This window comes from Onychomys torridus, chromosome 4 (genome assembly GCF_903995425.1).
Source record: "Onychomys torridus chromosome 4, mOncTor1.1, whole genome shotgun sequence".
NCBI lineage: Eukaryota > Metazoa > Chordata > Mammalia > Rodentia > Cricetidae > Onychomys > Onychomys torridus.
Window position 1 is genome coordinate 105,852,410 of NC_050446.1, and position 23,142 is coordinate 105,875,551.

The 23,142-nt window shown below is 43.3% G+C and overlaps 1 protein-coding gene across 1 annotated transcript in view; it reads left to right on the forward strand.

Moving 5' to 3' along the window:
* The window catches only part of LOC118581894, a 36,866-nt gene extending 13,724 nt beyond the window's left edge, over positions 1-23,142 (forward strand). Inside the window, 2 exon segments of the mRNA XM_036184301.1 lie at positions 14,070-14,203; positions 22,879-23,142. Coding sequence (XP_036040194.1) covers positions 14,070-14,203; positions 22,879-23,142 — 398 coding nt within the window.

Genomic DNA, 23,142 nt, shown 5'->3' on the forward strand with positions numbered 1-23,142 from the left:
ACATGCATGCCTGGTGCCCTCAGAGGCCAGAAGAGAGTTTGAATTCCCTAGAACTGGTGTTACAAATGGTTGTAAGCTGATATGTGAATGCTGGGAACCAAACCTGGATTCTCAAGAAGAGCAACAAGTTCTCTTAACTGCTGAGCCATCTCTCCAGCCCCTGTGAGGGACTGTCATGATTGCCTTAACTGATGTAGGATAGTCTAGGTTATGGTGGGTGGCACCATTTTTGGAGGCGGAATATACTGGGTTATACAAGAAATATAGCTAAAGGGATAACAAAATGGCTCAGTGTGTAAAGGTGCTTGCCACACAACCTGAAGAGCTGGAGTTTAGTCCTCGGGACCCATGTGGTAGGAGAACCAGATCTCTATAAGCTGTTTTCTGATTTCACAGGTTTTCTGTGGCACACATGTGAAATAAAGAAATAAGATGACTAAATAAATAAATAAATAAATAAATAAATAAATAAATAAATGCAATGTAAAAGAAAAAGAAAAAAGCTAGCTAAGCAAAAGCCAGTAGTGTTCTTCTATGGTTTCTGCTTCAAGTTCCTGTCCTGACTTTCCTCAGTGAGAGACTATTACCTGGACATATAACCAGATAAACCCTTTTCTTTCCTGGGTGGTAGACTAGAGGGGCTTCTGGGAGATATCTCATTAAGAGGATAATTATTTCTCTCATTGCCTTAGACTGTTTTTTCCTGGGAGGCTGTCTGTGGTGGTTTGAAAGAAAATAGCCCCAGAGGGAGTATACAGGAGGCTGTGGGAGTATACAGCAGGTGACAACTAGTATTCAACAGGTTGACCCACCAGACCCACCTGATAGGGAGCCCCACCTGGCAAGGCTAAGGAGTCACTGACTGTAAATGACTGGTTGTTTCTGTCTGTAAATTTTCTCACGTGTCACTTTATTTCTTTTTTCTTTTTCTTTCTTTCTTTCTTTCTTTCTTTTTTTTTTTTTTTTTTTTGCCAGAGCTGAGGACTGAACCCAGGGCCTTGTGCTTGCTAGGCAAGCGCTCTACCACTGAGCTAAATCCCCAGCCCTGCCACTTTATTTCTTCCCTCATAACAGCTATGGGTATTTTCCCCACTGCTTGTGTGTTTATCTCATAAAAATATTCCATCTTTGGGCACACTTATAGCTGTGGATGGTCAGGAAGATGATTTCTGTTTAAGCTGTATAATTCTGATGAATAGAAATAATACTAGAATATTTTTCATAACTGACACAGGAAAGTAACAGTATTTTAAGTCACAAAGACAGCTAATTTTAGATTTCAGAACAAATTCAGAACAGACTAGCTGCCCCTGCAGAGAATACACAAACGTAAGTTCCAGGTGTTTGTAGCTGAATCAAAGTCAGACTTGAAACAACTTTGGCAGACATAATCCCCTGCAATTCTCTTTCTGCACGTATCCCAACCACTCAAGGTTCAGCCAACTAATTGTTATTGTTAAGTCCTAATTTTTAAATGTCATTCTCTTCTTGGAATGCTAACCACTCAGGTTATGTGCTTGGCCAAGTGTTACTCACTGGCCAGTCAATATGACCTTCCTAGCCTGAGAGAAACTATGTGATTCCTTATGTGTATCAGTTTGGCTCTGTCTCTGATTGTTGACTCAAGAATTGCTTTGTGACCCTGAAAATGTAACTCATATTTGTCCAGAGTTTGGCTGTGGGAGAGAGGAGAAGGAAGAGTGAGTGAGTGTGTGTGTGTGTGTGTGTGTGTGTGTGTGTGTGTGTGTGTGTTGGGGTGTGTGGAGGGAGTGGGTGTGCAGAGGGTGCTAAAGAGAGGATTAGTAGCGAGGCAGGAGAGAGAGAGCAAGAGAGATTTTCAGAGGGGATTTTTAAAGATGAAGTAAAAGAGAAAGCTACCATCAGAAAGTTTGTGGATTTTTTTTTTTTTTTTTTTTTGCAAACCCTGGTGCTGACTGGAGGCTGGACCTCCCAGTTAGCAATAGGAGTGGTACAATTAGGAGGTGTGGCTTTGTTGGAGTAAATGTGGCCTTGTTGGAGGAAGTGTGTCACTGTGGGGGTGGGCTTTGAGGTCTCATTTGCTCAAGCTACTCTCAGTGGGGCACACAGTTACTTCTGCTGCCTGCAGATCAAGATATAGAACTCTCAGCTCCTTCTCCAGCACTGTGTCTGCCTGCATGCCACCCACCTGGATGATAATGGATTAAACCTCTGAACTGTAAGTCAGCCCCACTTAAACGTTTTCCTTCATAAGAGTTTCTGTGGTCACGGTGTCTCTTCAGGGCAATAAAAACCCCAACTAAACACTGTCCCTTTGCAGAATGATTGGCAGGCCTAGATTGGTTAACTCTTATGGGAGGGGACAGTAGTTGGAATGTTTGAGGCAGCTTAGGGTGTCCAGGGCCAGAGGGTAGAACCTAGATTCTATTCTTTTGAGGAAATAACAAAGGTCAGATACCATCACCTTTCTCCCTTTCATATTAAATTTCAAGTCTGAAGAAGTAGCACAGTTGATGTTTTCCTTCCTAGGACTGCCAGGGCACAGAGGTGGATCAAGACTATGAGGGAGAGGACAGAGGGGTCCTTCCTCAGTGGCCTCTAAGCCTGACATTATCCCCACCTCACTGCCAGGAACTAGGCAGAAATCCTACATCTCAAATACAGAGGCTAACCTGATCTAACTTGGTAACATAAAAGTCAAATGTGAAGTAAGTCCCACAGATCTGAAGCCATGTCCCTTCCTGTCCCAGGACTACATACCAGAGAAGGAGCTGCCCTCCAGATGAAATGCCCATCTCTATACCATATTACCTCAAAGTTTTTTCTCTAATTCACAGTGAGGCTGATACACAGCCTGTGATGTTTTTACATCCAAAAGGAAGAAAAGAAAGAGGCAAAGGGGGCTGGAGAGATGGCTCAGCGATTAAGAGCACTAGCTGCTCTTCCTGAGGTCCTGAGTTCAATTCCCAGCAACCACATGGTGGCTCACAACCATCTGTAATGAGATCTGGTGCCCTCTTCTGGCCTGCAGGGACACATGCAGACAGAATACTGTATACATAATAAAAAGAAAGAAAGAAAGAAAGGAAGGAAGGAAGAAAGAAAGGAAGAGACAAAGGCAGTATAACACAGACCTGAGATACTCACTGTGCTTTTGAATTCCCAACCTAGACTAGGCAATGTCTACCTATCTCTTTTCCTGGGCAAGATGTCACCATCCTGAACCCTTCATAACCTTCTGTCCAGCTTTGGTGTCCCTCTTCCAGGTTGTCTTAGCTAGGGTTCCTAACGCTGTGAAGAGACACCATGACCAAGGCAACTCTTGTAAAAGACAACATTTAATTGGAGCTGGCTTATAGTTCAAAGTTTTAGTCTATTATTGTCACGGTGGGAAACATGGCTGCATGGTGCTGGAGAGAAGCCAAGAGTTCTACGTCTGGATCTGCAGGTAGCAGGAAGTGGCTGAGACACACTTCCTTCAGCAAAGCCAAACTACTGCAACAAGGCCACACCTCCTAATAGTGCCACTCTCTGTGGGCCAATGGGGCCATTTTCATCCAGACTACCACACAGGTGTCTCTGGATTCCTCTGACTATGTATCACTGGGTCTTTGTTATAGTTTAAAAACAGAAGCACAAGACAGCTGGGTGTTAACTCCTCAAGCAGACAGAGAAGGACCAGGGAGACAGAGATTCCTTTATATTTTAGGCTGAGAAAGAGTATAGAAGCAGCCAAAAAAGTATAAAGGCCCTGGTATGGTGGCATCCTTTAATCCCAGCACTCTGAAGGCCAAGGCAGGAGGATCTCTGAGTTCAAGGGCAGCCTGGCTTACATAGTGAGTTCTGGGAACATCCAGTACTACATAGACCTTGTGTGAAAGCCAAAGTTATGTTGTAAATTTTAATTACTGTGCCTAAGAGATCCTTAAAACAAAATGCCTCTAACCTGTAAGCCTCTTGCCCAAGGACAGACACTTTCTGAAATGCTGGAGGCTGTTGTTTATGGGGAATAACAAGTCACATGTTTTCACTCCCCTAAACAAGCTTGTTTGCCCCAGCTGCACCAGATGTGCTTGATCACTTGTGGGCGGAAGGTTCATAGGCAGGAAATATGTCAGGATGCATGCCTGCTCCTGATTGGACCTGATAGGTTTGCCTTTATAAGCCTCTACAAAATGTGACTCATTGCCATTTTCTAGGAACCCCGGAATGGACCTGGCTTGAGTCCATCATCTTGGCAGTATTTAATTAAAGCTTGCTTCAATTTGGCTCAAATTTGTGGTAGTGGTCATATTTTTCCCCAATGGGATTAACACCTGTCTTTAAAAAAAAAGAAGTACAATGATTTGGAAGTTTGCAATCTATACTCACAACCATTTGTGAATCCAGTTCCAGGGGATTCCACACCCACTTCTAGCCTCCCAAGGCTTTGCAAACACAAGGTGTCCATACTTTCAGGCAAACATTCAAACACATCATTGTGGGGTATGCACTGGAGAAGACTGCTTGGACATGAGTTTAAGCCAATACAAAGCTGGTGACTATTCTGGATGTTTGAGATCCTAGTATAGCATTGAGCCTTTCTCAGGGTGAGCTTTTAAGTACGAAAACCATGTCCTGGGTTGACATACTTCAGTTAACAAGAACAGTTAACCAGAGCAGAACTACAGAAGCCAAAATGCAGGGTTTAGAGACTTTTCCAGAAACGGTGGACTTTAACGGATTAGGTCTTTGTTTTCCATTTTGACAGGTGGTACTGTCTATGTCTATGTGACTTTTATGGCCTGAATGCACTTCCATCATGGAATCAGTTGTGCTGAGATCTGGGGGCCTACTAAATTCTGGGACCCTGTTACAACTTAAAATATAAATAAATTAATTAGCTAAAAATATTATTTGTGAGATGATGACTATGTTTTTAATCCCAGCACTTGGGAGGCAGAGGCAGGTGAATCTCTGTGAGTTCCAGGCCAATCTGGTCTACAGAGTGAGTTCTAGGACAGCCAGGGCTACACAGAGAAACCCTGTCTTGACAAAAGAACAACACCCCAAACTATTGATATAGTAGCTGCTGTTCGTGCCCTGGCCATGCTACATGTAATAAATTGGCCATTGGCCATCTTTTAACTGCCATGAGTGTTTACTGTTAGAAGCTTATGACTGTCTCTGCTCAAGAGAGCTGCCCAGTCAATGGTGGCAGCCACCTCACCTGGAAGATTATGCTTCTGCCAGTCACTCACATGGTGATCCAAAAACCACTCATTGACTTAAACATGGATGCAAAAGTCCAACACACTTGCTTTAAGCTGGGGACACTGTCTGTGGCCACTCATGCTTCATTCAGAACACTCAACAGGGTTAAGCCGAGGCCATGAAGCGCCAGGTACGCGGAATGGGCATTCGTGTTCTCCACTTCTCACCCGCCCACCTCCTCTGTCCTGACTGTGCCGTGGAACTCACTGCTGCCACTCGTGGGTACAGCCCAGGAGTTGTCATGGCTGGATTGTGACTTTGTCTGCACTGTGGCAGCCAACACATCAACACATACAAAGTGCAAACGGCCTTGATTTCATCAGGATTCTTCAGAGTTAAGAAGAAACTCCATATAGATATATACACATATATACTCATACATACACATTTACATATACACACATATATATGTACACACACACACACACACACACACACACACACACACACACACACACGAAGAGATTGAGCTGTCTCTTCAGCCCTAGTCCAGTTATTTTCTATCGAGAAAACATTTTTGGTGCCTGTTCCTTGCTACTGGCTGCAAATCACTCTCTAGTCAATTAATGTGGTTAATTATATGGTCGTCATGTGGTTAGTTTTATAAATATCATGTAGGCATTCAAGAAGGATGGTGGTGTTTTCTTTTCATGGCTGCAAAATTACAAACCTGTCCTTCAATTTCAGCGAAGTAACTGAATTATTCAAATAATCTATATTGCTTAAACATACTTAATCTACATTCTTGATTATGAAAATCATTTAAAATTTTATTCTTAGAGAATTCATGAATTTGTTTTCTTGTTGTCAGTTTTGTTTTATATATTGTATCAATGTTTGTTTTTGTTTTTGTTTTCAAACAGGGCTGGCTGTCCTAGAACTCCCTCTGTAGACCAGGCTGGCCTTGAACTCACAGAGATCTGCTTGCCTCTGCCTCCCGAGTGTTGGGATTAAAGGTGTGCCCCACCACTGCCTGGCTTATTTTTATCAATTCTTTAAAAAAATTAAATTACATTTATTAATTTGTGTGTGTGTGTGTGTGTGTGTGTGTGTGTGTGTGTGTGTGTGTGTGTGTGACAGCTTAGGGAAAATCTGTTCTCTCCTTCCATGAGAGTTCTGGGCATCAAACTCAGGTCCTCAGGCTTCACAGCAAGTGCCCTTATAGGTTGAGCTATCTCACTGGTCCTATTCGACCAGTTCTTAAGAACAGCTGGTTTGTGCTGGGGAGACAGAGACATTTTTATTAGATTAGTAGTGGAAGGGAGGAGAGAGTGAGGATGGTGTTTTCAGTGTGTCTGGGGGAGTCTGAAGTATTTATATCTCAATGAAGGAAGATGAAATAGTCCTACAAATGTTTCTGAAGAACCTTTATTTATTTATTTGTTTGTTTAGGTTTTTTAGAGACAGGGTTTCTCTATGTAGCTTTGTGCGCCTTTCCTGGAACTCACTTGGTAGCCCAGGCTGGCCTGGAACTCACAGAGATCCGCCGGCCTCTGCCTCCCGAGTGCTGGTATTAAAGGTGTGTGCCACCACCACCCAGCCTGAAGAACCTTTAAAAGTAAAGTGATCACCAACGGGGCTGAGGTGCCAAGTGGTGTGTAGGGAGAGCTCCAGATGTGTCTGCCCTTTGTTTAATCTCTTAGTGCCAAACATACCTCTGCTCCCCCCATAGATTTGCTACTTGACCAACTCTCGGGAGTTTCTGCAGAGCAAAATGAAGCCACTGCTACCGTACACTCCAAGATAAAAGTACTTTCAAGGCCAGAACCTGAGTTGTCAACCGAAAGACCGTTTTGAAATCTGTGACAGAAACCAAGTCAGAACCATATGCCTAAAGAAACTCAATGATGGATTCATTTCATGGCTCTTCCATTTAAAAACCCTGAGATATGAAAAAGAATGATCAAAATTCGATGATAAGAAGTTATTCCACCCTCAGAGTAGATAAAAGTTTTAATTCACTGGTGAAGATGTAGGACAGCGAGGATGTGCCTGGGTGCCCAGGGTCCCTTGCCACTCTGGGATTCGAAAGGAAGGAAACAGTGATGGGGAGAAGGGGAGAACAGGGCAGGAGGTGGTCAGGCTCGGGAGAGTGGGAGGAAAGCATTAGCCACACATGTGAAACTGCCACAGCACAGATAATCTAACTAATACAAGAAGATACGTCCAGCCGGAGGTTTACAGACTTGTGACCCCTTAGTGAACCTTTAAATCAATTTGGTGACATTGTCTAGGATTAAAACAATTGTAACACAGGAAAATAATAGAATTTATTGTAGTGCTATCTGATGGAATGTCTACTGTGGTTATATATGTGATTGCATGTGGAACTGGGTTATGTTATAAAAAGTATTTCTTGACATGAGCCATTGCCAAAATAGTTTGAAATTTACTACATTAAAGCTGACCTAATGTTCTCAAGAGTATTAATGAATGTTTGAGAAATAATTTATATTTTCATATAACAACTGTAAGATCAACTCTCAGGATTCATCCAAGCGAAATAAAAACTTACCATGAGTGCACCTGGCTGTAATCCTGGCATTTGGGATGTGGCGGCAGGAAGATCAGGAGTTCAAGGCCAGCTAGTTCCAGACCAGCCTGGGTTTAATGAGAACCTTCTCCCCAAATCCCAAAACAACAAAAACCAGTAACAACAAAAATAACAAAACCCCTTGCTATCCTCACATAATCTATATCTAAATATTTAGTGATCTGACTCATAATCTTCTGGGAAAAAAACAATTAAATGTTCAGCTGTGAGAGAATGAATTGCAGTATATCTGGATAATTGCATGCTACTTCACACTCTAAGGCTGTTAACAGGCTGGAGACCTAACTCAGTGATAGTGTACTCTAAGAACTCCCAACAGGCATATCAGAATGGGTAAATCTCAAACACACTTTTCTAGGTGAAAAAGACCAGGTTCCAAAGACTTCTTGCTGCACGGCACCATTTATACTCTGTGATCTCAAGGGTATGGGGTATTTACAAAGGGACAAAGGGGAATCTTTTGGGGTGATGAAACTTTTGTATGATGCTTACATTGGAAATAATACAACTGTGTGATGTGCTGAGAGCTGTGGAACTCTGTATTGAAAGGGTGAGTCACTAGATGTAAATGAGGAACCCAAGAAGAAGGAGTCTTCCGTCTCATGCAGTCCCAGTCTCTGATACAGAAACACACATATTCTATTGCAGAGATGCCAAGTCACACACAGACAGCAATACATCAATTCCACATTTGCTCAGTTTAATTTATGACCCCCTCCCTGCCCCCGAACACATTCACTCCACACCGGATACATTTGTGGCTGTCGAGTGGGATTCCCAGGACTGTTCCTTTCAGTCCTGTGCTCCCGGTAGTTGATGAGTTCTCCACCTGCTTGGCTAAGTACTGGATCAGATGAACACATTTAGCCCTCCTCTCCCCCATCTCAAACTTCCTCCCGAATATGAGGATACAAGATAACCCCAAACAGCTCAGGAAGTTTGCGTTCCAGTGTGGAAAATAACTTCAAATACTATTACAAAGTACAATAAGTTTACCAAACGCACCATGACTTGGTAGGATGAACAGAAACTGCACATCAGGACATTTCAGGACTGTGTAAGGACTATGTAGCCATTTTGAGGCTAAATGCAAGAAGCCAAGCGGATAAGGCATGATTCAAACTATGTGACATTCTGAAAAATGCAAAACTATAGAGACGTGAAATGATCTGTGGCAGCCAGGGGCTCTAAAGTAGGGAGACATGCTGGGTGGATCACAGCAGAATTTTAGGAGCAAAACTGTTATTCTGTAAGAACTACAGTGACAGATATCTATTGCCATGATGAAACACCACGACCAAAAAGCAAGTTGGGAAGGAAAGGGTTTATTTTGCTTACATTTCCATATTGCTATTTATCATCAAAGAAATCAGGACAGGAATTCAAGCAGGGTAGGAACCTGGAGGCAGGAGCAGATGTAGAGGTCATGGAGGGGTGCTGCTTACTGGCTTGTTCCTCAGGGCTTGCTCAGCCTGCTTTCTTACAGAACCCAGGACCCCCAGCCAAGGGATGGCAGCATCCACAATGGGCTGGGCCTGCCTCCATCAATCACTAATTAAGAAAATACCTATGAAGGCATTTTCTCAATTGAGAGTCCCTCCCGTCAGAAACTCTAGCTTGTGTCAAGTTGACATGAGGGTAGCCAGCACACTGGATGTCTGTTATTCATGTTTGTCAAAACTCATAAAATCAACAATATGAAGAATGAACTCTCATAGAAACTGGACTTCATTATCAACTTGGGCTCATCGGCTTTAACAAATGCATCATCCCACTGCAAGAATGTTAAAAATAGGGAGAACTGGGGGTGTATGAAAACTCTACTTTCTATTCATTTTTGTATATTGCTTATACAAAAGGTTGGGTTTGCACCACTCAACCTTCCTTCCCAAGCTGCTACAACCTGCTAAAACTTCTAAAACAACAACAAAAGTCTACTGGTTTTAAAAATCTCTGAAATGAGGCTGCAAGTTACACTGGAAGGCATTTTAGATTTGATGCACTATCCTTTGAGGTACAGTTGTTTAAATAAGTATAAGAAGAGTTCTTGCAATGAGATAAAAATGTAAACTTAGTAAGGGTCATGTCATGGAGCTGTGAGCTGCACAGCTTAGGACGCTTGCTGCCAAGTCTGACAGCCTGAGTTCTGTCCCCAGGGCCAACATGAGGGAGGGAGAGAGAGAGCTGACCCCCTACGTTACCTTCTTGTCTTCACATAAGTCCCGTAAGTATGTACATGCATACACACTCACATGCTCGAAATAAACAGGTAAAGTCAGTGGAGTATCATGTTTCACTGACAACATTTAAAAAATTATTGTTATATATTTATATTTTTTATGTCAAAAATTATGTGTGTGTGTTCACGTGTTACTCATTGAGCCAACTTATTGGCCCACTAGATTTCTTTTTCTTTTTTCTTTTTCTTTTTTGGAGCAGAGGATCGAACCCAGGGCCTTTCGTTTGCTAGGCAAGTGCTCTACCACTGAGCTAAATCCCCAACCCCTAGATTTCTTTTCAACAGGCCTCAAAATAATGGCAAGTCTTGTATCATAAAACCAATCATGTTAGACGAAATGGGGTATAAATTTAAATCATAAAATAAAATGAGCGAATGTGGACTTGATGGATTATTGTCTCTGTGTGACTTTGCATCACTGTGACAGAATACAGAGCATAAACAATGTAAGGGAAGATTTCTCAGGCATGTGGTTTCCGTCCTTCATGGTGGGAGAGCATGGTGGAGAAGCACACAGCACAGCACACAGGAAGCAGAGTCGGAAGTCCGGGGCGAAATGCAGTCCCCAGGGACGCGCCCTACTGACCTTCTTTTTGTGACCCAGGCCTACTTTCCATAGCTCTCATACTTGCAAATAGTCTATTTAAATTTTGAATCAACAGAAGGATTGATGTATTATTAGGTCAGTGCCCTCCTACATACCCAGAGGTGGGTGAGCTTTGTTAATATCCTTGGTAGTTTTCAACCAATCAAGTTGGTGAGATTAAACATCAAACTACGGCAACAGTGATCCGAAGGGGTCATAATTGACTTCGAATGTTTTACCTCTTGTGGTCAAACATGACGAGGCAGGGCTAGCGAGGTGGTAGATGCCCTGGCCAGCAAGCCTGGTGACTTGAGTTTGATCCCCGGAACGCCCACACGTTCTTGCTGATCTCTGCTTACATTTGGTGTCAGCTCCCAAACCACATGCACACAGGAAACGGACTAGGGGGTTTGCACCACCCAACCTTCCTTCCCAAGCTGCTACAACCTGCTTCTGGTGGAAGCACTCTGATACAACACCAAACCCTCTCCCATGGCCAAATCTAGCAGTTATTGCCTTTCAGTCCCTCGAACAGTACACTGACCACTGCCTCCCACAGGGCAGCCTTTCTGATTGTGGCTAATTTGACCCTGTTCTCACCTGTCTTCTCTCTTAACTTCCTGGACACTGGGGCTCCACTCTGTCGGTAGATCCTGACCTCCCGACCCCCAACTCTCAGAAAAAAATTCTTAATAGCCAACAGGGCAAATGATATAAAATTCGGCAATGTTCAAATCTGACAAGTGGGTATTATGTCTTTCTTGGGAATTATTTTTTTCTTTCTGTTTTCATTAAAAAAAATTTAATTTTTTTTGTGTGTGTACGTGTGTGTGTGTGTGTGTGTGTGTGTGTGTGTGTGTGTGTGTGTATCTGTCTGTCTATGACTGTGTGTGTCTCTGTATGTGCATGTGTTCATGGAGGCCAGGAGAGGGCATCAGATCCCCTAGAGCTGGGGTTACAAGTGGTTGTGTGTTGCCAGATGTGGGTTCTGGGAACAAAGCCCTGGTCTTCTACAGGAGTTCTTAACTGCTGAACCATTTCTCTAGCCCCCCCTTTTTTATTTAAAGATTAAAAAATAAAAAGACATAGAAACTAATGAAAAAAATTGAATAACAGCCCAGAAACTTTCTTAGAGAAGCTAATTTTCTTGTCTGGGGAAATGTTTTTGGGCTGTTGGGGGATGGTGGAACTTGAGGTACTTAAAAGTCAGGCAGGCTGACACCGAGATGTGGGTAGAGATAATAGTTATCCAAACTGTGAGTATATCCAATGCTATTGAACTATACACTTGAAATGTTATCTTTAATGTGGCATATATATATATATATATATATATATATATATATATATATATAAATAACTTTATTAAGTATTATAATTGTGGGGGTGTTAATACTATGGTGTGTGTGTTTATCTGTCAGACAACTTTGTTCAGTTGGTTTTCTTTTACTTTTCCATGGGTCCTGGGGTTGTAACACAGGCCCTCAGGCTTTCACAGCTGATCCATCTCACCTGCCCCAATATAATATATATCGTAATATGTGTACAGAAAGGGAATAAAGTTTGATTTGAGACATGCTAAGATTAAGATGATCAGGCAGTTGGATCAGGTAGGGACCCAAGCTCTCAATAAAGATTGAGCAGGTGCCGTATTGGAACCACGAGGCCAGAGAGAATGTAGGGAAGAGGAAGTGGTGGTCAGGCTATACTGACAGAGTGGAGCGGTGTCCAGGAAGTAAGAGGATACGAGAGAGTATAGGGTTAAGCAGAAAGCCTACCCTGGGGAGGCGGCAGTTAGTGGAGGAAGATATTTGGGGACTGAGGGAGATAACAACTACCAGATGTGGCCATGTGAAAGTGTTTGGTGTTTCAGCAGAGTGCTTCTGATGAAAGCCAGGTTGAAGTAGGTTGGGAAGGAATGGGTGATAGGAACCCCTCATAATCTTTGAAGAAGTTCTTCCCTGGACTGAGAGTGGTGTGGCAGCTAGAGGCTGATGAGGAGGTTGAGGGTGGTCTCAGGTAGTGGTTTTTATTGATTTGCACTCCTGTGCATGCTCGGGATGACTTTGCATATCTGGAGTGACTTACTGGGAAGAAATGATGGACTAAGCAGGAGAGAGGCCAGAGACTTGAAGGAGGAACGTGAGTGGTGTAAGGACCTTTGGTGGAAGCAGGACACTCCCTGTTCCTTCCAGAAGGGACTGTGGTTCCTGATGTGAGTGAGGTTGGAGATGTGGTGATGAGGAAAGGATGGCTGTGCTGGTTGATTTTTGTCAACTTGACACAAACCAAGACTCATCTGAGAAGGTGTAACCTCAGTTGAGAACATGCCTCCATCAGATTGGCTACAGGCAAGCCTATGAGACCTTTCTTGATTAATGATTCACGTGGGAAGGTCTAGCTCACTAGAGATAATGACTCCCCTGGGCACATGGGCACTGAGTTGTGTAAGAAAGCAGGTTGAGCATGCCATGGGGGAGTAAGCCAGTCAGTAGTGTTCCCCCATGGTTTCTGCTTCTGTTTCTGCCTCTAGGTTCCTGCTTTGAGTTCCTGGCTTCCCTCAGTGATTGTGACCTGAGAGTTTTAAGATGAAATAAACCTCTTTATCCCAAAGTTGCTTTTGGTCATGGTGTTTAGCACTGCGGTAGAAACACTAACAAGGGGCTTCTGCTTTCTCAGTGAAGTGTGAAGCTAGGTCACCAGATGGGCTGGTTAGGGAGTATAAGAGGCTTGGGAAAGGAAAAAGAAGTCACAGTGGGAACTGAGAAAGACAACTCCCAGGACAAGAACAGTGGGCCAGCAGGGCAGTGCTCTAGGAAGCCTGGGGCCTGAATATACAGCAAGCTTCCCAGTCCTTTGAGGATGTGAAGAGAACCCAGGCTGAAGCCACCTACAATTGTGGCTCTCAAAGTGCGTTAGTTCATGGTCCAGCAGCAACCTGGGAACTCAGAAAGGCAGACCACAGGCCCCACCCCCGCCCACTGGAACAGAAATTGTGGGGGTGAGGCCTGGTTTGCTCAGTTTCTCAAAAGCCCTCCAGTGTTTCTGAAAGCTTAGAAGCACTGAATGGGGTGGTGGGGAAAGGAGCCAAGGATGTATGCACGAGCGAGTCCAGGCAAGCGGGAGGTTGGCTGTCCCTCTAGGAAGGAGTTCCCAGCGCTCTGAACTCTGGGCAATCTTCTCTCTCCCTGATCTACAAATCCACACGGGGAATGGAGTGCCATGTAAAGGAACTCTCAAATCTTTCTAAGGAAGTATGTTGAAGACAAGTAACATTTTTTTCAAATGCATCCATCTGTGTTGTCTCTTGAGTGTGAATTTGAACGTTGACCTTTGTGTCCTGCTCTTTACCCTTGCCCACTGTGCTCTGAAAGGCCTCTGGACTGGTCTTCCCAGGTTTCTCCTTCCAGGATAGGCACTAGGAGGCTGGCCTACCTTTCCATATGGTTCAATTCCAGCTTCCAATGCTGTTGGGGAAGAAAGCAACGAAGGGGCTGTTACCCCAGAGGAACGCTTTCCTTGTCGGCTGAAATGGAGGATGACTCAGAGTCTCCCAGTCCTGCTAGTGACTCACACCATGGTCTGTTTACCGGTAAGTGCTTCTCCCAGGAAGCTGACAGCTCTATCTTCCTACCTGAGTCATGAGCCCTGTGGTGCTCCTGTCAAGGCAAAATTACCACCAAGGCCAGGAACGTGAGCCAAAAAAGGATGAACTAGATGTGGGTTCAAGAAAACAGAAGAGGGGTGAAGCTTAAGTTCAGGAGGCAAAATTTGTTCCTGATTTGCTGGTGGCCTTGGGCAGACTGACAAAGGGTTCAGTGCTCTCATGTGAAAATGGGGATGTTGTGTAACCTAAACTAGTAGCAGATTCAGGAGCCATCCCAAAGAGACAAGGTAAACCCAGGACTCTGGGAATCATCCTGACTCTAGATACTTTCTGGTACCAAAGGGAGACGTCCTGGGTGATCTAATCACTGAGAATTTCCAGGATAATCTATAGCTTGAGCAAGGCCTGGTAAATGGTAGACGAAGCACATATGGGGGTCTCTAGGAGACAAGGAACAGGGACAGGATACGAGGAGGTCAGATTTAGGGACTCAGCACTAGGGTCTTGAGTGACCAGTGAGAGACAGAGGAGCTTGGCAAGTACAGTCAGAGCATCCCAAGAATTTGGTTTTGGGACCCCACCCATGTGTCTCTGTCTTCATTGTCTTTCTTCTCCATGTGTTACTACTCCCCACCCCACCCCGACCTGCCCCTGTATGTCCCCCTGTCCTCTTCTCCCCTCTCCTTTCGACATTAAGGAGCACGTGTGGGCTAAGTCCTTCCTTTCCTGTTTAGTTGGTATGTGGCATCTGCCTATAGAGACAACCATGAGTCCATCCTGTTTACTCCTTGCTGACACATAGATTGTGGTCAGCAAACCTATCTACCCAGGGCCCCCCAGTGTGGGAAGGACCAGGATGCTGATACACACTGACCAGATTTGTTTGTTTCACTGGAGCCAAGGGGGTTCAGTGTTCTCTCTGCACCCATGTCTGGGACAGTCAGCTGGGCTGCTCACGTCAATGACCCAGCATCCTGGGCATGGCTCAGGACTCAGAACAGACCTTCGGAGTGAGGGCACATTGCCCAGCTCTTCAGAAAGTGGGGGACGTCTCAGCAGTGAGAAGGGCTGTGCATGGTGTGGGAATGCTGAAAGGTACCTCATCCCAGTGTCTATTTCTCATGAGGTAGTTAGGTACACAGCAGTGAAGGAGCCTGCTACACCAGTGTGTCTTTCCCACATCCCCTCTCTGTCTGCCTCCCTTGACTCAGACTCTCTTTAATGCCTGTGATCTGAGGTACCTGCCCTTGTTTTTTTTTTTGTTTTGTTTTTTTTTAATTTCCCTAAGTCCTGAGTAATGGTCACTGCTTAGGCTGTATGTGGATGAAAATTTCTGGGTTGATGGCAGGAAGTGAGTATGCCCATGGGAGGTTAGATGGTGGTGGTGATGGGTATTTACAAGGAGGCATGATTCTTGCCTAAGACCAAATTCCTAAACTCTGAGTCCAAGGGTCTAAACATACAAAGATTGTGAGACAAAAAGCCAGGAAACAAACAACACTCATGTAAATGAATAATCTGGGTGAGGGGTTTTGAATACTCTGAGGGAGGTCTGGGATTTCCAGCCATCCAGAAGTTTCCAGGCAGCTGGTCTTCTGGCCTGGTTGCATATCAAGTATGAAGGGAAAATGTCAAACAGTTCTGTCTTCCTTCTAGGAGGGACAATCCACTCTGTGTTTCTCTCCTGCTTCCCTTGGTAGGGAAGAAGAAACAGTCAACACCCATGGCTGCTTCAGCCGCCGCTGGTATTTCTTGCAAGGACTGGTTAAAGTTCCAGGCCTTAAAGACCCTGCCTGCCCCAGAAATCTGTTCCTGATGATAAAAGAGAATGTTCTTCTCTTGTTTATTACCTGCAAAGATGGCTGCCAAGGTCTCCCGCTACTTCTGTGTGCATATTTGTTACGGGATGGCTTGTGTTTCCCCAAAATGATATGTTGGAGTCCTATTCTCTAGTACTTCCAAGCCTGACATTGTTTGGCATTAATTGGAAATTTATTATTGTTATTGCTATTATTATTATTTTGAGACAGGGTCTTTCTACATAGCCCTGGCTATCCTAGAACTCTCTATGATGACTAGGCTGGCCTTGAACCCACAGAGATGCATCTGTCTCTGCCTCCCTCCTGAGTGCTGGGATTAAAGGTGTGCGCCACTTCGCCCTATTCATTACAGATACAATCAAATGTAATAAAATGAAGTTATTATGACCATTTATAGATGATAGCCAAGACCAAGGTAATACCTCTAGAAGTCTCGAAATGGCAAAGACCGCCTGCACCTTCCAGAAGCTGGGAGAGTAGTGTGAATGGATTCTCCCTCCTAGAGGCACCAACCTTGCTGGCATCCTGATAGTGGACTTCCACCTACGACAACTCTAAGACAGTGAGTTTTGTTATTTAAGCCACTTAATCTGTGCTATTTCATAATGGAGCACCCTAGAGAACCCTCAGCTCTACTACAAGTGGTAGAGTAGGCTTACCTTTGTTTTTCCTATTTCTTATTTTTTCTTTCCATTTTGAGATTATAATTACATTATTTCTCCCTTTTTACCTTTCTTTTGAGTCCTGGCTGGCTTTCTGACTTTTGGCATAGAGTGTGGTGGACATGATTACTTGCAGGACCTGGGCCAGAGTCTTAAGATGCTTGGCAGCTTCTGTTTTCATCTGAGAAACCAGAGCCATGTTGTAAGGAAGTCTAGACTGTTCGGCTGGGGATATCCTGTGTGGCTGCAGCTGGGGATTTCAATTTGCTGTGTCTAATTGATACCATATGGCAACAGAACTGTCCAGTTAACCCAAAGAACTGTGTGAAATAAGAATTTTTGTTAAGCTACTAGGTTTTGGGGAAGTCATATAGTAATAGACACCTGAAAGTGCATTTTCCTTTATTATGGCAAACACTCCATTACCTCTCCCAGTGTAGCCCCAAAGCCTCCAGGTACACCTTGCTAGCCGCCTTCTGAATAGATTCTGAGTTTTCTGGCTCTTCATATTACTTCCTTTTACATACAAATTTTCAATGATTTCTCTTATTGGCAGGGCCTGCATTGTGTGATCATCTTTGTAGATGGATTTTTCTTTGGACAGCCAGCTCACAAAAATCTGACATGGAGACTTATTAATCATGAAAGCTTGGCCTTAGATTAGGCTTGTTTTTAACTAGCTCTTATAACTTAAATTAGCCCATTTATATTAATCTACATTCTATCATGTGACATTACCTCTCTTCCATCTTACACCTCCTGTTTCCTCTCTGTATCTCCTGGCATCTCCGTCCTTCTTCCCAGAGTCTTCTCTCTGCCTCTAGAAGTCTCACCTAACCTCTTTCTAACTATTGGTTGCTCAGCTTTTTATTAAACAAACCACAGCAATCCATTTTCACACAGTGTACAAATATCCCACAACATTTCTCACTTTTTTGTCTAAATAAAAAGGAAAGGTTTTAACTCTAATACAGTAAAATTATATATAATAAGAATAACTATCAAGTAAGAATCACAATGTCCAGTTCATTTGTACTTGTCAAATTTGGAGAAATTGTTATCTATCTCTATCTTAATGAGTCCGAAGTTTTATACCTAAACCATTTTCTATCATAACTTGTATTACCATCCTAAAAATATCGTTTTAGACCTAAAAACATCTTCTTAGATAAACAACTTAAGCTTTTACATTTCTCAACCTTATAAACTTTACATTTCTTATGTAAGTTTCCTTTTGGAATTTGGTAACAAGGAAAACTGTAAAACTATAAGTATCTAGTCTTTAACCCCATTGAAGACCTGAGAAAGATATAATATTGAGTACCAGGAAGTGTAGAGCAAGCAACTTCCTAAACTATAGAAATGATGTAGACAGCTGGCTGGCTGGACAGTCACCCAAGGTTCCTCTGCAACATTGGGGCAGCCATCTTTTCTGAGAAGCAGGATTTTGAAGGGCTGTCCTACCTTGTCTTGGCAAAGTTTGGCAGCTGCCTTCTTTTGTGTCCTGTTTGTCCAGTTTGGACAACATACTGTCAGAAGTCAGGGCAAGGGAAGTCTCTTGCCCAGTGGATAACTTGGCCACAATAAAGGTAGACTCCAAATGGAGGTTCATTCCTTTTTTTTTTTTTTTTTTTTTTTTTTCTAGACAGGGTTTCTCTGTATGGTTTTGGTGCCTGTCCTGGATCTCAACCTGTAGACCAAGCTGGCCTTGAACTCACAGAGATCTGCCTGGCTCTGCCTCCCAAATGCTGGGATTAAAGGTGTGCACTACCACTGATCAGCCCATCATTCTTTTTTGAAGTAAATTGGTGCTGCCAGGAGCAGACATGTCTCACTGTCATGAAAAGCCTTATGTTATTATAACATTTCAAATGCCATAATCTGTATGTCTTTGAAGTGTTTGGAGCTCATCTATTTATCTAAAATATAATTCTGTATGACATTGAAAATATACCTAACATGGCTATAAGTATAGATTGTTAGTAGTTATAGACTAACTACTAACCTGTGTTTCTGAATTGTCCTAAGTGGTTTATAATAATAGCTTTTAAGGACTAGAACTACATTACACTTTTTAAAAAGATTTATTTATTTATTATGTATACAGCATATATGCCTGCAGGCCAGAAGAGGGCACCAGATCTCATTACAGATGGTTGTGAGCCACCATGTGGGATGCTGGGAATTGAACTCAGGACCTCTGGAAGAGCAGTCAGTGCTCTTAACCTCTGAGCCATCTTTCCAGCCCCATTTTTTTTTTTTTTTTTTTTTTTTTTTTTGTTTTTTGAGACAGGGTTTCTCTGTGTAGCTTTGCGCCTTTCCTGGAACTCGCTTTGTAGACCAGGCTGGCCTCTAACTCACAGAGATCCGCCTGGCTCTGCCTCCCGAGTGCTGGGATTAAAGGCGTGTACCACAACTGCCCAGCTAAGAACTACATTACATTTTAAAATGAGCTGCTTAGGTACAATACCTTAAACAAGAATAGAAACACATACAGTATAACAAAAATAACCTTAATTTTGTATCAGCATATAAAAATATACCATCAGAAAGAATTTGAGAATAGTGGTTGCTCAAAAGTAGACTCAACACTTCACCCTTTTATTCCATCATTCTATATCCCCTCTTTTTCCCTTCAGAAAGAGATTCCTGAATCTAATCTCTTTTGTTCAGCTTTTTTCCTGACCATGACCAGCAACAACTTGTAACCAACCCTGTGAACAATGAGAAACACCCATAATCCATTTAATGACCCAAACCCACCCACCCCACCTGTTGGGAATGTGGGTGTCATGTTCTCTAGACTGCTTCCCATTGTTTGGGGGTAATGACATCTTTAGGGGACCCTGAGAAAATTGAGATAATGGTCAAGTCCTGGGAGAGCTAGCTGTATTATTTTTTGCTTAGTTTCTGTGTGATGGGGAAGTGTAGAGCTTATCTGAAGTCTTGGCTGTATAGTCTGTGAGGCTGGACCATCTCTAAGTTGTTCTGGATACAGAATTTTGAGGAAACTGCAACAGAGGCATACTGAAAGGCTGGATCATCTGGACTACTTGTCTTTATTGGCATCTGGTCTTTTTTTTTTTTTTTCTGAAAACACATAAACTTTTAAAGATAACATATATATCTCTAAGCATGGAATGTGCAGTTTGCACAAGTCAGTTAAAGATGATTTTTTGTTTTATGTTTGAGCAGATAAAAGGCATCTGTTAACTTTATAAGTTTGGACTGTATAACCAAACCTTTATCCATACCATATGAAAGGATGGCATGTAATGATAAGTCATGAGGACTCTGTAGCCAACCAAGATTTATCATGTCTTATCCAGTCTCAGAGATGTTCCCATGAGGAGGGATCAGCATATAAGGCACCTGTCCTGTAATCTTTCTCGGTTTCTTTTTTATGTCTGTAGCCAAGATTTTCAGAAGGTCTCCCTCAATCAAATCTTATTTATCTTACATTCATTACCTTTGAAGAGAACCATAGCTTTTTGTTTCCTGTGGAAGCACAGGTATAACCTCTCTCCCAATGCAACATATTTTCTGACTTTCATTTTGAATTTAAGACATTTTAAAAATGTACAGGCTGGCTTAATTTAGCAGTTTCCATAATCCAATGTCTCTCAGCAGCTACCGGTTTTTGTACATTAGCATTTATAAAATTCAAAGTCAACAAAGGACCATACAGGATCCAGATATCCTGTGTATTTTCTATCTTTACGTGGTTTGTTCTTTTTATATTGCTTTTTTTCTTTAGGGACTTTACTTATTATTTTTAAACTATTTAGTTTTTTTCTCTGACTGTCTAGAATAATTTTCTTTTCTTTCTTTAATAGCTAAGCACATTTATAAACATCTTGTACCTTTTTAGAGGTTTTCTGTGTCTGGACCTGGCTTTACTAAGCGCCTGCTTCAAGGTATCCCTCCATAGGGAATGGGCTCTAAAAAGTTAGTTCATGTACTAGGGAGAAATCCTGGTCCTGCTGCCATGGACCCTACAAACTGCCCAAGTCACACAACTGTCACCTTTGGGGAGTGGGGCCCAAAACAGCTTGACCACACAGCTGCCATGGCAGACTTAGAGACCCAGACCCAGCTTCTGGAAGCAACACCTAGACCCAGGAAAAGCCATAAGCTGACCCAAGCTCTGAGCTTGAAAATAAAGGCTCTCTGCTTTTACATAGAGATTCTGTCTTGATCTCCATGGTGGTCTTTTGGGGGTTCCCACCATCTGGTCATAACACACCCACATTCAGAGGACATAGTTCAGTCCCATGCAGGTTCCCCAGCTGTCAATCCAGAGTCTGAGCTCCCACTAGCTCAGGGCAGCTGGAGAGACAAATCTTAAACTGCCATGTCAGCTACCAAGTGACTGGGCTTAGTGCATGGTGCTGGCGCATGGCACTGGTGGCTAGCTCCAGACGGCAGGCAGTGGCCGATAGCTGTGCCTCTGTATGCTGAGCACCAGCCTGCTTGGGAGACTGCAGGACTAGGAAGCCACATCTGGCTCCTTGTCCAGAACTTTTTTTAGTTTTCTCGGACGCTATGTTTGAATATTTGAGCCTCCACATTGGATGCCATATGTAGATGGATTTTTCTTTGGGCTGCCAGCTCACAAAAAACTGACACAGAGACTTAATTATGAAAGCTTGGTCTTAGATTAGGCTTGTTTTTAACTAGCTCTTATAACTTAAATTAACCCATTTATATTAATCTACATTCTATCACGTGGCATTACCTCTCTTCCATCTTACACCTCCTGTTTCCTTTCTGTATCTCCTGGCATCTCTGCCCTTCTTCCCAGAGTCCTCTCTGTCTCTGGAAGTCCTGCTTAACCTCTTTCTAGGCTGTTCAGCCTTGTTTTGTTTTGTTTTGTTTTTCGAGACAGGGTTTCTCTGTGTAGCTTTGTGCCTTTCCTGGAACTCGCTTTGTAGACCAGGCTGGCCTCTAACTCACAGAGATCCGCCTGCCTCTGCCTCCCGAGTGCTGGGATCAAAGGCGTGCGTCACCACTGCCCAACAGCTGTTCAGCTTTTTTTGACACCAGTCACGGCAATCCATTTTTACACAGTATAGAAATATCCTACAACACATCTTAGCTTCAAAGGAACCTGGGAAAGAGAGGTTCAGGCCTTGAAGTAAGGACGTGGAGGAGGATATGTAGCTTGGGAAGTTCCTCAGACATAGACAAATATTCCAAAAGTACTGGCACCTTATGCCTTCATCCTCTGGCTGGGGTCCTTTTGTTTTACCCAGAGAGAAATCATGGGTAAGGGCTTCCACCTGTGATCTTTGGCAGCTTTTGTACCCCCCCCCCCCCATGTTTGACAACAATAGGTAAAGCTGAGGTAGGTAGGAGACACAGTAAGTGGTGCCCTATAGTGTTACAGTGCTCTTGCAGGGCATTAGGGGACCTTCTGCTTTGCAAGTATTGTGATGGTTATTCTTGGTTGTCAACTTGACTACATCTGGAATTAAGTAAAACCCCAAAATAGAGGGCACACCTGTGAGCAAGAAGTGAAAAGATCTATTTCTAATCTGGATGTTTGAGGTGGAGAGACACATCTTTAATCCAGATCTTTAATTCAGATCTAATGTAGGCCACACCTTCTGCCAGAAGCCTATATAAGGACATGGAAGAAGGAAGCTCTTGCTCTTTGCCTGCTTGTCCTCGCCTTGTTGGCAAGTCCATTCCCTCACTGGCATTGGAACCTACTTCTTCCAGATTCCAGCATATCTAGAAGACCAGCTGAGACATCCAGTCTTATGGACTGAGCAACTACTGGTTTCTTGGACTTTCTGTTCATAGCCAGCCATTATTGGATTAGCTGGACTGCAGCCTGTAAGTCATTCTAATAAATACCATATATATCTATATATCTACATCTATATCTATGAGAGAGAGAGAGAGAGAGAGAGAGAGAGAGAGAGAGAGAGAAAGCAAGAGAAAGAGAGAGAAAATTGATTCTCTGAGTTCTGCTACTCTAGAAAAACCTGACTAATACAAGTATATATCTCTTGGGTAGGATTAGAAGTTGGGATTTCCTAGTCCTTGACAGCAGCCAGTGTTATAGTTTCTGAGCCGTGGGTGTCCTAACAGCCTTCTATGCTTCAGCCTCGGGTTTCCAGTCTGTCTACTCTGATCATACATCTGTTCCTGCTCTGGCCATTCTCTAAAGCTGCTGATGCGCCTCTTCTTCAGCAGTCAAGCAGCGAACTGCTCGGTCACTCTGCAGCCTGGCCTGCTGATTGCTGAGCTGTTGCTGCCACTGCTCCAGAGTTTCTGCCTCTTACGGTCTCTGCTGCTTCTTTTAGCCCCACTAAAAGCAGACAAAGCCACTCGAGAGAAGCCTCTTACTGAGTTTAATGTTGCAACAGGGGTGGAGGCCGCCCAGGAGGGTGTCTCTCGGCTGATGCATCAAGAACTAAAGCTGTCTAGCTAG